Genomic DNA, 13,260 nt, shown 5'->3' with positions numbered 1-13,260 from the left:
GACACTGTCCATTTCCGCCTCAGCCGGAGCCAATGACAGTACTGCCCTTAGCCCGATTGGCTGTTCTCTCGGCGAGCAGCTAGAGCTGCCTAGCGCGGGGCGCGGTAGGAAGATGGCGGCCGGCGGCACCGGCACGGGCACGGGCGGGCTGGGCGATGCCTGCAGGCACCACGCGCAGCTGGGGGTCTGCGAGTCGCGCGCCAAGTACCGGGAGGGGCGGAGGCCGCGCGCCGTGAAGGTGGGGCCGGCCTGGGCCTCCCGCGGGGCGGAGCGGAGCGGGGCCGGGCTGGGCGGGGGTGCTGGCTGCGGCTTGTCGGGCGCGGCGGGGGGAGCTCGCCGGCCGAGTTGCCGGCGCCGCCTGGCCTCCCGTCCCGGTTCTTCCTCCCCCGGCGCTCCGGCAGCGGGGGAGCGGCGCGCCGTAACGGCGCCTTCCGGGCGGGGCAGGCGGCGGCAGGAAGCCGCTGTCGCGACAGCAGTTGGCGTGACCGGTTTGCCGAGTGCGGCCCGACAGCTCGCTCTGCCGGGGGTGCCGCTCCGTCCGGCGCCTGCTGTGCTGCGGGAAGGACGCGCAGCTCACGCGATCTGACTGTTCTAACGTCCGAACGTGGAACGAATTCGGACTGAGATCCCCGTCATCTTCCGGCTTCGCGGCCCGCTGCGCGCTGTCGCGGGGCTTCCCTCGGCGCCCGTCACGCCTCAGTCACTGCGCGCAGCAGGGAAGGGCACTTGGGGGTTTGGTTTTCAACCTGCTGCGGGAAGACCTTGCTTTTCTCAGCACATTGTTTGTGTCTGTCGGGCTTAAAAACACACGCCATTCCGTCACCGTGGTGAGGAGGCAGCTTCGCGCAGACATATCTGCCCCAAGGAATCGCGATACCTTGTCTTTTTTTTTCTTTTTTTTTTATTTTTTCTTTCTTCCCCTCCTTGCGTTTTCCCTGCGTGGCCTCTCTGCCCGTGAACGAGACAGATTTTACGGTGGGGTTTTTTTATCCTTGTTTTGATAGTGCCTCGTATTAACTGGTTACTAGACAGTCTCACAAGGAAATTGGCCCAAGACTTGCAGATTTTACTCAGCAAATGGCCGTCCTCTGACCTGGCAGAGAAGAGTCAGCTCTAATTAGTGTTCTGCTTTGATTAAGAGCTTGAATTCAGTCCCCGCGCAGGGATGGAGAGGTCCCAGATAACCATGCACCGACTGCCCCTACAAGAGTCCAGAGCCAAAACAGAGTACAGGGGCGTTTTCAGCGTCCTGAGAGGATTTGAGGAACAACAACACGGAGAAAATGTGTTACTTTTGCAGTAAAACAAGAATGTGAACATCTTGGAATATTCTTTTTTTTTTTTTTCTTTTTTCTTCCAGGTTTATACTATCAACTTGGAATCTCGTTATTTACTAATACAAGGAGTTCCTGCATTAGGTGTAATGAAGGAACTGGTTGAACAATTTGCATTATATGGTGCCATTGAAGAGTATCATGCTCTAGATGAGTACCCAGCAGAGCAATTTACTGAAGTTTACCTTATAAAATTCCAAAAACTGCAGTGTGCAAGGTATCGGACAGGGCAGTATCTGCCTCTTGCTGCCTTTATCTTTTACACCTTCTTTATTTACAATTGGTTAAGATTCTGGAAAGTTGAAGTAAAATCCTCGGGTTTGCCAATACAATTTAATTCCCTTCAGGGTGGCCAAGAAAAAAATGGACGAACGAAGTTTCTTTGGTAGTTTGCTGCACGTGTGCTATGCCCCAGAATTTGAAACAGTCCAAGAAACCAGGGAGAAGTTGCAGGATAGAAGGAAGTATATAGCCAAAGCAACAAATCAGAGAGGTTTGTGATTACATTTCCTACGGAATCTTAACATCTCTGTGCAGTGGTGGGTGGGGTTTTGGTTAAAGTGCCCATTAAAGAAAATGCCTGGTGTCCGGCTGTTTTAAAGATGCATTTTAAGCATGTTTGCAGCAGAATGGAGACATCTTTCTTTTAAAAATGTTATCAGAAATTTCAGGCACTGGCAGGAAGTTTGGGATCATCGTTTTGCCCTTGTTCCAGCTTAATGAGGCATGCCCAAAGGGACGGTTTGTAAGGAAGGTGACTATACCAGAACCTTCAGCAAAAAATTTCCCCAGTGTACGTGTCTGCACTGGAGGAGTGCTAAGAATGGACTGGGTTTACAGCGGCTACTGGACTGCAGAGTTCCCAGGCAGCACTGAAGGCTGGGCAAGCTGAGGAATAGGCAAATGGCCAAGCACAGGCTTCTCCTTTCTTGTGCTTACGTACTTTGATGTCGTTATTTGTTGCATGGGGATACATAAAGGGAGTAAAATCACTGATTTTTAACATCAAAACACTTGGGTTTTTTCAATGTTGCAAGACAGCCTATCCTTTCTGAAATGGTAACTAGAGGTAAAAATAATTGATTTGCAATATTAGAAATATTTTCCTCATGTTCTAAGAACTGCTGAAGTACTGCTCAGGCATTCCTCACAAACCAGCAGAGGGACCAGGCTGGAAAGCTTTAGTTTGAAAGGTGCCACTTAGGAAAAAAGAGTCGCAGAAGGGTGGCTGGGAGTAACATGTCACTGGTATTGCTTCTGTAATTGTATTACATGTTTTTTCTTGTCCATTAGAACTAGTAATGACATGAAATAGTGAAGCTGCTTTTCTTTGTTGTTTTAAAGATTGCTTTGTGTTAAAGAAAGTAGAGGGGCCTAAGAAGACCATCTCAAAGATCTCTGACTGTCTGTGGGGTACACCAGGGTCACGCGCAACTGGTACCTGGGATCCATCCTGCTTTTCAAGTTGTCACAGGGTATCCCAAAACACAGGGTATCCACCTGGGAATCGTAATCAGAGCCTGCTGGCGTTTCCCCAGTATGGTAACAACTGTGCTGAAACTTGTGGGTACTCTGGCCAAAGCGCATCCCTGACTCTAAACGTACAGCCGGGAGGACACACTCCACCAGCTCCTTTAATGCAGCAAAGGATGGGTCCGGTGGATAACGGAGTTGATAGGTTTATGCCTCGTACAACTCACCTGCAAGAACGTAAGAGGAAGAGGGAGGAAGGGAGCATGTTTTCCCTCACTGGAACAAGTGCGGACAATACTGAAGTCATCATTGGTCCACAGCTACCAGAAATACCTAAAGTGGATATGGATGATGATTCACTGAATACTTCAGCTACATTAATTCGAAATAAACTGAAAGAGGTATGGATTCTGAAAGTTCTGGTATTTTCAAACATATACATTATGCAGTTGTTGTCCGTAAAAAATAGAGACCATAAGATAACTTTATTCAACATTTAGTCTTCTCAATTCATCTGCCACTTAAAGCTAGCGTTTTTACTACTTAATTCTTTCATAACACAGAATATTGCAGGCCATTCTACTCTATACCTCTCACACTACACTTCAGAAAGTAGAAATGTAAGTGCATGGCCCTAACTGATTTTTAGTAAACTGCACCTTTTTCCCCATGTGGGGAGGCACGATAACTTGGCAGGTAGTCCTGCTGACTCCAGTGTGGTACTTGTATCTCATTTCTGATTGAAAGGGAGTGAAAAATAATGAAGTCATAGTTGAATGTAGTTTTACTCCAACGCTTCTTGTGGCAATAAAGATATACAGAACCATGAATTCTATGCTGAGCAGCATGTCTTAAGGTACCTAACCTTCTATGGAGGATATTGAATCAGCAGGTCAAACGCTCCTGATAAAACTCTCCATTTAAATTAAGATATGAAAAAGCTCCCTTGACTATAACTAGTTAGACTGATTTGAAAGAGCTTATCTGCAGTCAAATTGATAAATAACCACCACCCCTTATATTAAATACATTTCTAGAGTATGTGTCAAAACACGCATTTTCTCTTTCCTTCCTGAAATACCCGAGTTTAAAAAAGATACTAAACCTTACTTGGAAAACACCTCTGGTAGGGAAAGGGGTGATAAAATATGTAACACTCTATCACTGAGTATCTGAAATCAGTTTGTGGGGTTAAAATTAAAAACTGGTACTACTAAAACTTCTGTTTTCTAACTTTCACTTCTCTTGTGTTTAATGCTGCCTTTGGTGTTATTTTTTTACCTTTTTCTGCAGGAAAATTCAATACAAGTGTGATTCTAGTAGTATATCCCTCCCAATACTCAAATGTTGGAGACATGGCCTTACTCTAAAACTGGCATAAAAGAGGAGTGGTTACAGTTTTCCAAGATTTTTTTGTTTTGTTTTCCCAATTTAGGTAGCAGATTCTGTTTCAAGAACGTCTTTGGAGAAACCAGAGAGTAGCTCAGCCAAACCACTTGTAAAGCAGAGGAGAAGAATATAGATACTGCTGGCAGCATCTTCCAACAGTCCTTTTCTAAAGGATATAGTTTAAAATACTTATTTTTTTATGTCAAAAATAAAACTGTATTTCCAAGCAATTCCCTGCTAAAAATTGTATCAATTTGTTTCTTGGAATGAACAAACCAGTATAATGTATTATTGTCACGGTCTTGTCCTGTGTACCTCATACCGTAATATATTTCATAACTCATTGAAGAACTATATTTAGCTGGAGTAATATAGGTAAATTCTATTTATTCAGTAGCTTTTACAGTAAAGGAATACTAAACTTTGTAACAGTTTCAAGTTGCTCCTATTTTTACTCTACCATGAAGAATGGTGAAGATGAAACCTCGTACAACAGCAGTCCACTTGGAGCTGGAGTTACAGTTTACGAGTTTCCCGGAAAGTTTTCTGTTCAAATGCCATACTGCTCTGTTAAAAAAAAAAAAAAAAAGAAAGAAAAAACAAAACCAAAGAAGTTCATTTTCAGTTAACTAAAGGATTTAAATTTAATCAGAAAAGATGCTCAACTGAAACGCATAAGCAGTGACAGTCCTTACGCTTAGGATACCTCGGTTTTTAGCTTAGAAGAGGTAATTGCATAGCCCTAATGGCGTCATCACCGAGAGACCAGAGCATTTGAAGTTATAACTGAAGGGGAAATTCAATTTGTAACTGCTCAGCAGTGGTAACGCGTGACCGAGGAGCAGTCTGGCATGGAGGGCAAAGCGGTCCCTCTGCAGACCACGCTGAACTGGGTGGAAGCAGGAATGCCAGAGACGGGGATGACTTCACGTAAAGGAGCGAAGCTTCCCTTGGTGACGAGGTAACAAATCCCCCGCAGCACTGCACTGTAACAGTCCTGGAGCGGGAGCGAGCGCTCGGGGGCCGCCTTCGGCAGCAGAATGGGCGCTGGAGGATGGACCCAACGCTTGGCTGAGGTGCCCCGTGCTGACGCTCACGGGGTTGGTGCTGGACAAGCGCGTACAAGGGATCGGTTCGTGGCGCATCTTTGCAGACGCCTTGTAGAACCACTTATGGTGGTAGGAGTCTGTCCAATACGTTGTTTGTTACATTTTTTAAAATATATTTAAGTACAAATGAGTGTTAATTTATGTGAAGGGGTACAATTAAAATTCCCCAACATAACGCCAGCTACTAAACTATGGGTTTTCTACATGTAAAGCTGATAGCCAACATCTATTTGTTGCTTTTCGGGCTTGAAAGGACATGTAAATAGTTTTCTTTCAACAGTGAAACTAGAGACCTAGTAAAAAGGCAAAAGATGGGCAGGGTACAGACCAGAGGGGACACATAGTGGAAGCAAGAAACAGGCAGAGTTTTCCATTTCTTGCCATGATTAGCCTGAATTGTGTACCTGCTTTATCACCAACACTGACAGAAAACAAGTCTATGCTGATAAGTGAATGTAGATTTTGTTCAGAAATTTTAAAAAAGCTTTTCACTGGTGTAAAAAATAGAGTACTTACTGGGTTTTCCCAAACCCTTGAAAGTCTTTTGACAGCCTGCCAGGAGAAGTCTGGTGTTTTGGAAATGGAAATGCCTGCAGTAGTGGCTACACGATGCTTTCTGCCCGTCCCCCAGCCTACCAGGTAGGTGAGCTAGCAGGAAGTACAGGTTTCTAGAAACTGAAAACTTGCCATGTTTCCAGCAGTCTAGGAATCAGTGCGTGTATTCCAGAATTCTGTTCTTCTTATCTTTATGAAGGCACAGCTTTCAGCATTTAAAAATGGCATGCAGTTCAAACAGAATAATGATTACTGGATTAGGAAAAAAATTGTTACAGAGCAGAAATGCTCTACGCAGTTGAACTTAACACTGAGGAAATGAGCATGTTGTAAATGACCATCTGCTAAAAAAAAAATCTGAACTGAATTAGATGGATTGCTAACAAATAAAGCCCAGTTAGATCTAATTAAAAAACAGCAGCGCCACACTCTGAGATGAACACTCTGAAGGTATTTTTTTTCAGAAAGTTACTAGCCTTTCCCAGAAGAGGCTGTAAGTGAGGTGATGGCAGCGTTGCCATCTACAGTGGCACTGAAGAAAGAAAAACAGAAGCTGGGTTTCTGGAAAGCTTTTGGATAAACAATTCAAGGGAACAGTCTCATTTTCTTAGTCTGAGAGGGTGCTCACTGAGGATCATTCATTATATTGCTGCCCCGGACAGACAAACACTGAGTAACGCTGTGTTCGTACGCTCTCTGGCACCAGTGTTTGACTGCAAGGAAACACTGGTGCCATGAAAGGTAGGTATGGACTCAGCACATGCTATCTCACAGCTGAAGCACTTCTCAGTTGGCTTCAGCAGGCCCCATGCAATGACAGCTAATGCCATAATACATACATCTCCTTACCAATAGTCCAGAAAGTATTTGCACATTTTTTTTAAACTCAAGGTTGATGTACCTTTATGTCTGGCAAACACTGTCCAAAGGCTTCTAAGAGAAGATTTTCATCTCTGACTGCTTTTTCAAAGTCCGTAAAGGAAATCTTGCCGTCATGATCATAGTCCTACAAAAGGAAGGGAACTCTTCAGCAGAGGAGGATCACTTGTAGCAACTGTCTTTTTGTTTAACAGACATTCACGCGGATTCTATTTTTAGTTTGAGTGTATACAAAAATAATTTTCTTTGGGCCATCGGTCTCTGCTCAGATAAGATCTTTATCATTTGCCTCTACCTAAGGCATAAAGCTCAACTATCTCATATGGCTTTGCTAAAAGAATTCCAGAGAAGGGAAAACTTTAACATGGGAAGAGGCTGAGATGAGAATTGCATGGACAAATCTCCAGCACAGCTGCACCAAGATAAACGTAAGCGAGAACATTAGGATACACTCAGCAGATGTATTTACATCATGAGTGTACCTACACACTATTCCTGAGACTGGAAATACTTTACCCTAGTGGTTTCTACAGTTGGCATACTTCTGCCCTGTCTTTGTCACGGGCAGCACCCAGAAGGATACGGTGGAGTAGGGTGATGCCAGCCCACTGCTTTCGTACTGCAGAATCTCAGCAGAGGATTCCTCTGGGGTGGAAAAAGCATCCTTGTGTTTTTAGTATTTCTGCAATTTGAACACCTCCTGTTTCTACTGTCATGGCAGCTTAAAACACCAACAAACACTACGGTGAGCATAAGTACTTCTTTAAACCACATAAAATCACGGCACCCAGGTATATGGATGGATACAACTAGTGTTCAAGGCACAGGGCCAAATCAAAACTTTTGAAGATCAAGCTGGTGAACATGCAAGGAGCACAGGTTCTAATGGTCAGAAAAGCAGGGGCAAGGAGTTATGCAGGCAAAGGTTCCTGATCAGGAACGCCTGCTGCTGGATGCTTAAGAGAAACAGAAGCGGCCGGCTACGCTCGACCTTTTACACTCCTCAGCACAGCGGAGGGCAGGGCATGAGCATGTTCATTACAAATGCTTTTAAGTACGAAAACGGTTATCACGGGACTAGACGTATGCTTGGTCACAGTGCAGCTGTACTTACAGGCTCAAAGAGCAGTTTTTTCTGCTTTGAGTGATGGACTCCACAAATGCATTTCTGGATATCTAATAATTAGTTGTTATTTGACATGGGCAGCAATCAGCAATAACCTGCTCAGGCAACTGCCCAGGAGCCAGATCAGGTCTGGACATTCTTCAAACAAGTACCAGAGCTTTCTCAAATTCTTATGTAACAGGATTTTATGTACATGATTATTTATCAGTCTATGTATCTTACATATATGAAGATTTCGTTAAGTCTAGAGGATACTGCTTGTGCTTGGACATGCACAGTCCACTTACCAGCTGCCCAGACATGAGGGTATTCATTCTGGATGCAACCTGCAGGAAAGCTGAGCACGTAGGTGCTCCAAAGATAACAAAGTGCTGAGTCACAGCTTGCTTTCTGTGTGAAACTGGACTCGGCACTGTGAAGAACTAAGGGTAAAATGGACCTTTCAGCTGAGGGTGTGCAAAAGGGGTGCATTTGAGAAACAGAAAACACAGGGTTAAATAAAAGGAGTTGGGATTCAAGACCTGGTTTTAAGTAAGATTTTTGAACACCACCATAGAAGGGTGTGTGCACATGTGTGCATGTGTGTGTTCATTCTTGATTCGATGAAAATGTCGAAATACAGTCCCTGGCTGATCCGGACATCCTAGATTAACTGTGGTAAGGCAAGTTTTACATTAATAACCTTGAGGTTACTATTCTAATATAATAGAATATATAAACTGGATAAAGACATTTAATGATCAATTGTAAAACACAAATGTACTTAATAATAAAGCTAGTGCAGATGCCTAACACTGAAATGAATTCAGATTACGCTTTTGAATTTTCCGCTTCTGACTGGACTTTTGTTTTGACTGGGTGTGCACATGCATGTATGCACACATACACGTGTTAGTTTACACATAAAGTCTACAATGCATTCATATAACAAATTAACAGTTTCATGTGAGGATACTGGACTAGGACTCATTAGGTCTGGATTATATTTCTGGCTTTCCTTAGGAGACTTGTTTTTCTCAGGTATGTAACTAACTACGTGGCTCAGAACCCCACTGTAAAGCAGTCACAGTATTTAGCTGCCTCACAGGAACGTTCTGAGGTTTAGTTAATGAATATTTGAAAGACACTCACGTATCACAATGAGTAAAGTACTTGCCATTTTCTTCAGTACTATGTCTACCAAGTCCTTAATTCCCTCATCAGGATCTTCTTCTGATGGTTGTTTGAGAAGGCTGTTTTTCAGCATTTGAAACATTTCCTCTCTTGAAATGTATCCATCACCATTCAGGTCGTAAACCTCAAAACAGTCTTTTTGAAAGATAAATCAAAGTAAAGTTCATACAAACTATATCACGCACCACTAAAGCTGTCACCTACAGACAGAAAATGTGAATTTCATGTTGTACACCATAACCATTGAGCCACATTTACCATATATAATATTTGTATAAGAAATATGTGTCACATTTTGATATATATAAAAGTCAGTTATTGGCTATTTACCCTTCATAGTTAAAATCTATTTCTGCTCAAATAAATTATCTCCAGTTCACAGAAACCATAGCAACACAGATCTTAACTTCTCTAAACGTGTCAATTTAGAATATAAACGAGGTTCTGGTTTAGAATCCCAGTTTCCCACAGCGGGGACCAGCTGTCTGTTTCAGAAGAGCTTTGCACCTACAGAACACATCCTAGTTGTTTCAGAAGCTGGGTTAGAAAAGTAAAGGAAAAAGAAGAATAAGCTGTACTAGCATGGAGAACTGAAGTTTTCCTTAATGCAAAGAGGAAACATCTGTAACAGAGCATTTTGAGTATCTGCCTAATTTATCTTCTAATTGTTTCTACCTCCCTCGAATCAGAAATCTACCATCATAATAAATGTCACTGTCCTTCACGAAACTTACTTAAACAAACAAACAAAACTCTTCACTTTTGGAACACAAGAGCCTTTTTTTCCTTGACAGAGACAGCTTACAGTGAAAAACTGTACTGGCATACGCTTAGACAACACTGTACATCACTATGCCTCAGTATACTCCACAGTGCTTACAGCAGGGCTGCATCATTTTACTGCTTGTAGCTGTACTGACATACTGGATTACATCCAGGGCACACAACCTAGCGCGGTGACATCCCAGGCTACCTTCCAGATCAATTTATGTAGTGCATTAGGGATGGCTGATGCTGCAGCCTGGGAACTACGGAAACAACATGCTCTCATTCTCCTTTTTCTATTACACTTTTCCCTACATCCCCTATTTTTTTATCTGCTTCTTAATCAAAAGTTCTTGCTATTTTTTCTCCCGTCCTTCTCCATCATTACCATGGAGGTTATCGCGACCATCTTACAAACAGACTCAGTTTTTCCATCTATGCTTTCAAGCTGAAGAACTGCTAGAATTAACGCTACTGCTGCTGTGCCCCCATTCTGCCAGTAAATGAATGCTGGCACAGGTCTTGGTTGGCTTGAGGGTGTATTATTTAGCCAAAATCACCCTTCAGCTACATCTGCTTCTTTCTAATTTTGTGTGTCAATACAAAAACATATATTCTGTCAAAACTGCATACTGTAGAACAAGCTTCAGTTCAAATGCTAGTGTTTGTCAGCAACAAAGGTGGCAGCCCAGATAATGGCAGTTTACACAGAAAAAGCTGTCTCAGAGAAGCCATTTCAGAACTCAGTTTGACTGCACTATTCAGAAGAAAACTCCTCAATTACCGCTTCGTAAGAGTAACTACTACATTGTAACAAAAGCCATGTGTAATGTAATAGTCATGAATTCAATTATTACTACTAAATAATACCATACAGATAAGCCTTACATTTAATCCTTTCTTCCAGCGTCCCCCGAAGAAATATTGATAAGCCTTCCACCCATTCCACCACACTGATGCAGCTATCGTTGTCTCTATCAAAAGTACGGAACACTGGGAAGTGTATCAGATACATTTAAAATTTATATACTAGGGAAACACAAACAAAAGAATATTTTCTTAAATTCAATGAAAATATAAACCCATATTTTTTTCTAAAGATATTTCTCTGCTTTCATCAAGGTATGACTACCCTTCTTGAATCTTTATAAACTACAGAAAGTACGCTTCCATGCAGATGTAAACCAAATAAACCAGTATCTCTTACACTAAGGCACATTTGCATGCAGAAGAGGATTTTAATTATTAGGTTGTCTCAGAAAATCTTGCAGAAAGTAATCCTAGAAACAACACACACAAAGAAAAATATCCGTCTCCTGTCTTTCATGTACCAAAATTCTTTTTTTTCTTCTCCCTTTCCTGAAGTAGGAAACTTTAAATCTTGCAGCTTCACTATTCCTACAGCCTGTAATACAGTACTTCAAGATATAATTCAAAGCATCAACTAACATCTATAATAATACATATTTTAACACATTAATTAGTAAGTTTGCTACAGGAACACCTCTACATGCAGAGGCAAGCATTTTGGAATTGGAAAACAATAGGTTTGCTTTTGCAAACTGAAATCAGCCCCCTTCTATGTAAGCATTAAATTAATTTTTAAGGATGTGTCCGTGTCAGGCATCTTCCAAGCCACACTTGACTTGCTGCATAAAACAGCAACAAGTTTTTATTTTATGGCATTTAAATACCTCTCCTGATAGACAACAGGAGAAAGTTGAACAAAGGGGTGACTCCTGGCAGCTGCTGAATGAAGGAACAGCAGACCCATGCCTCCTCCACATCCTCCTCCAGACACCTGTACAGCAGCGATCATCCACGCCACTTCTGCAGCAGCTGCAAACGTGGCCCTCACGCTATGAATCCACAAAGTCGCTGTGTTTTCAAGGCGTTATGTATTTGGCTCCTGGCTCTCATCTCCCTGCACGGCCTGCCTCGCCTCTTCAGTGCTGTTCATGGCACCTCTGCTCCTCTCTTCCACTCTGTCATAACGCCCTTCTGGGACCTGCGTGCCCGAGACGGGGGTGCCCACCTGCAGCTGGGACTGCAGCTCCCGGAAGAACCCCAGAGAAGAGGGCAGTGACGCCATGCTGCCCTCCCGTCACGAGCGGGACAGAGAGCTGCGGCACCACGGCTGCCTCCGGCTGGGCTCCCTCCTGCCGCAGCGCGAGCTGTTCTCAACTACAGGAAAACTACTCCATACAAATTAAATAAAGTTATCTTTTACTCAGCAGCTCCTGAGCGTAACTCTTCCTTTGGTGTCCTTGCTGGGATAAGACAGCACTATCATTGGGCCACAACTGTAGAACTAAACTCGCACACCTTTTTTTCGACCCAGCAGTCTCACCTCTGTCCATGATCACGTCATCCGTCATGCCAAACGCGCGGTGCAGGGCATCTCTGAACATGTTACGGTCAAAGCCCACCGCAGCGAAGCGGCTGCTGGACTCGGCCACCAGCGCTTCGAAGAGCTTGACCAGGCATTCCACTTCGCCTCTGTTAACTGCCCGGGGGGAAACACCAGCGAACACAGCTTGTCACTCCAGTCGGTAAAACCACGCGCAGCGGGCACAGGGCCGCCACAGGGCCCGGGCCCCTCGGGTGGAGCCGCTGCCCCGCTCCCCTCCGCCCGGGCCCCTCGGCTGGCAGCGGCTGTCCCCGCTGCCCGCACCCCTCCGCCCGGTGGCGGGCGGTGAGCAGGGCCACGGAAGGAGCCCGGGGGCAGCGGGGGCAGAGACGCGGCTCCCACAGCCCCCCCCTCCCCGAGGCGGCCGGTGCGGTGCGGGGCAGGGCCGGGACTCACAGTGCTTGGCGGAGCGGCCCAGCGCTTCCAGCAGCTGCTGCTGCCGCCTCCTCCTGCTCATGGCGGCGGCCGCGCCGCTCCCCGCCGCTGCCCCGGCAACGCGGGCGGGCAGAGGCACAACAAAGGGAATGTCTGTCACACATTAACAACTAGCAGTTGTGGAAAAGAAAACGACTCAATGTCCGGCTTCTAAAAATGCTTCTGGAAAGAAGAGCTAAAAAATAACCACAACATAACAAAGCTGTTTGTTCATCTGCCCTCAGAGACAGCAGCAGAACACTATGAAAACACTTTGAAATCCATGATCTATGTATCTACGAAAACACTTTAGCTCCCGCGTTGCTCATCTCCTGCTCCGTCGCGGGGTGCCTGCCACCCCCGACACGCACGGCACGCCCTGGGCCCACGCTGCCGGGGTGCGACCAGGCGCCGCGACCCATCTGTTAACGCACTGGAAACAGCGCTCCATGTCGCGATCACCGCAGCTTTGGTGCGGAGTGGGGAAGCCCCCCGCGCGGCCACCCCGCTTCCGAAGGACGGCGGCAGCACCTGAGGCACACGGGGGACGAGAACAAACAGTTCAGTGACATACCGGCCTCTGGACTGCGAAGGCTTGGGGTTCTCGTTTCGGTTTTTATTTCCTTCTGTTGC

The 13,260-nt window shown here is 44.9% G+C and overlaps 2 protein-coding genes across 2 annotated transcripts; one reads left to right on the top strand and one right to left on the bottom strand.

Annotated features, from left to right (window-relative positions):
* The first annotated feature begins 98 nt into the window (after positions 1-98).
* RBM48 (RNA binding motif protein 48) lies at positions 99-4,524 on the top strand. Its single transcript, XM_075419342.1, has 5 exons — positions 99-238; positions 1,361-1,551; positions 1,682-1,827; positions 2,679-3,208; positions 4,243-4,524. Exons 1-5 carry the CDS (start codon positions 113-115, stop codon positions 4,327-4,329), a joined length of 1,080 nt encoding a protein of 359 aa, XP_075275457.1. The 5' UTR covers positions 99-112; the 3' UTR covers positions 4,330-4,524.
* A 35-nt stretch (positions 4,525-4,559) lies between these two features.
* On the bottom strand, positions 4,560-12,716 carry CLXN (calaxin). The gene is made up of 6 exons (XM_075419343.1): positions 12,610-12,716; positions 12,154-12,309; positions 10,692-10,796; positions 9,022-9,173; positions 6,762-6,866; positions 4,560-4,763 (listed from the first exon to the last, which is right to left on the bottom strand). The coding sequence occupies exons 1-6, from the start codon at positions 12,668-12,670 to the stop codon at positions 4,713-4,715; spliced, it is 630 nt and encodes a 209-aa protein (XP_075275458.1). The 5' UTR covers positions 12,671-12,716; the 3' UTR covers positions 4,560-4,712.
* Between the last annotated feature and the right edge of the window lie 544 nt (positions 12,717-13,260).

This window comes from Opisthocomus hoazin, chromosome 4 (genome assembly GCF_030867145.1).
Source record: "Opisthocomus hoazin isolate bOpiHoa1 chromosome 4, bOpiHoa1.hap1, whole genome shotgun sequence".
Classification (NCBI taxonomy): Eukaryota; Metazoa; Chordata; class Aves; order Opisthocomiformes; family Opisthocomidae; genus Opisthocomus; species Opisthocomus hoazin.
Note: the sequence above shows the minus strand (reverse complement) of the source record. Positions and strands in the feature narration are given on the sequence as shown.

Coding starts and splice junctions, on each gene's coding strand:
- RBM48 (XM_075419342.1), top strand. CDS start 113: ATGGCGGCCGGCGGCACCGGCACGGGCACGGGCGGGCTGGGCGATGCC. Junction 1,552..1,681: donor CAAAAACTGCAGTGTGCAAG/GTATCGGACAGG, acceptor AATTCCCTTCAG/GGTGGCCAAGAAAAAAATGG. Junction 1,828..2,678: donor CAAAGCAACAAATCAGAGAG/GTTTGTGATTAC, acceptor GTTGTTTTAAAG/ATTGCTTTGTGTTAAAGAAA.
- CLXN (XM_075419343.1), bottom strand. CDS start 12,670: ATGAGCAGGAGGAGGCGGCAGCAGCAGCTGCTGGAAGCGCTGGGCCGC. Junction 12,310..12,609: donor GGGCCGCTCCGCCAAGCACT/GTGAGTCCCGGC, acceptor CCCCCCGGGCAG/TTAACAGAGGCGAAGTGGAA. Junction 9,174..10,691: donor GCTGGAAGAAAGGATTAAAT/GTAAGGCTTATC, acceptor TCTTTCAAAAAG/ACTGTTTTGAGGTTTACGAC.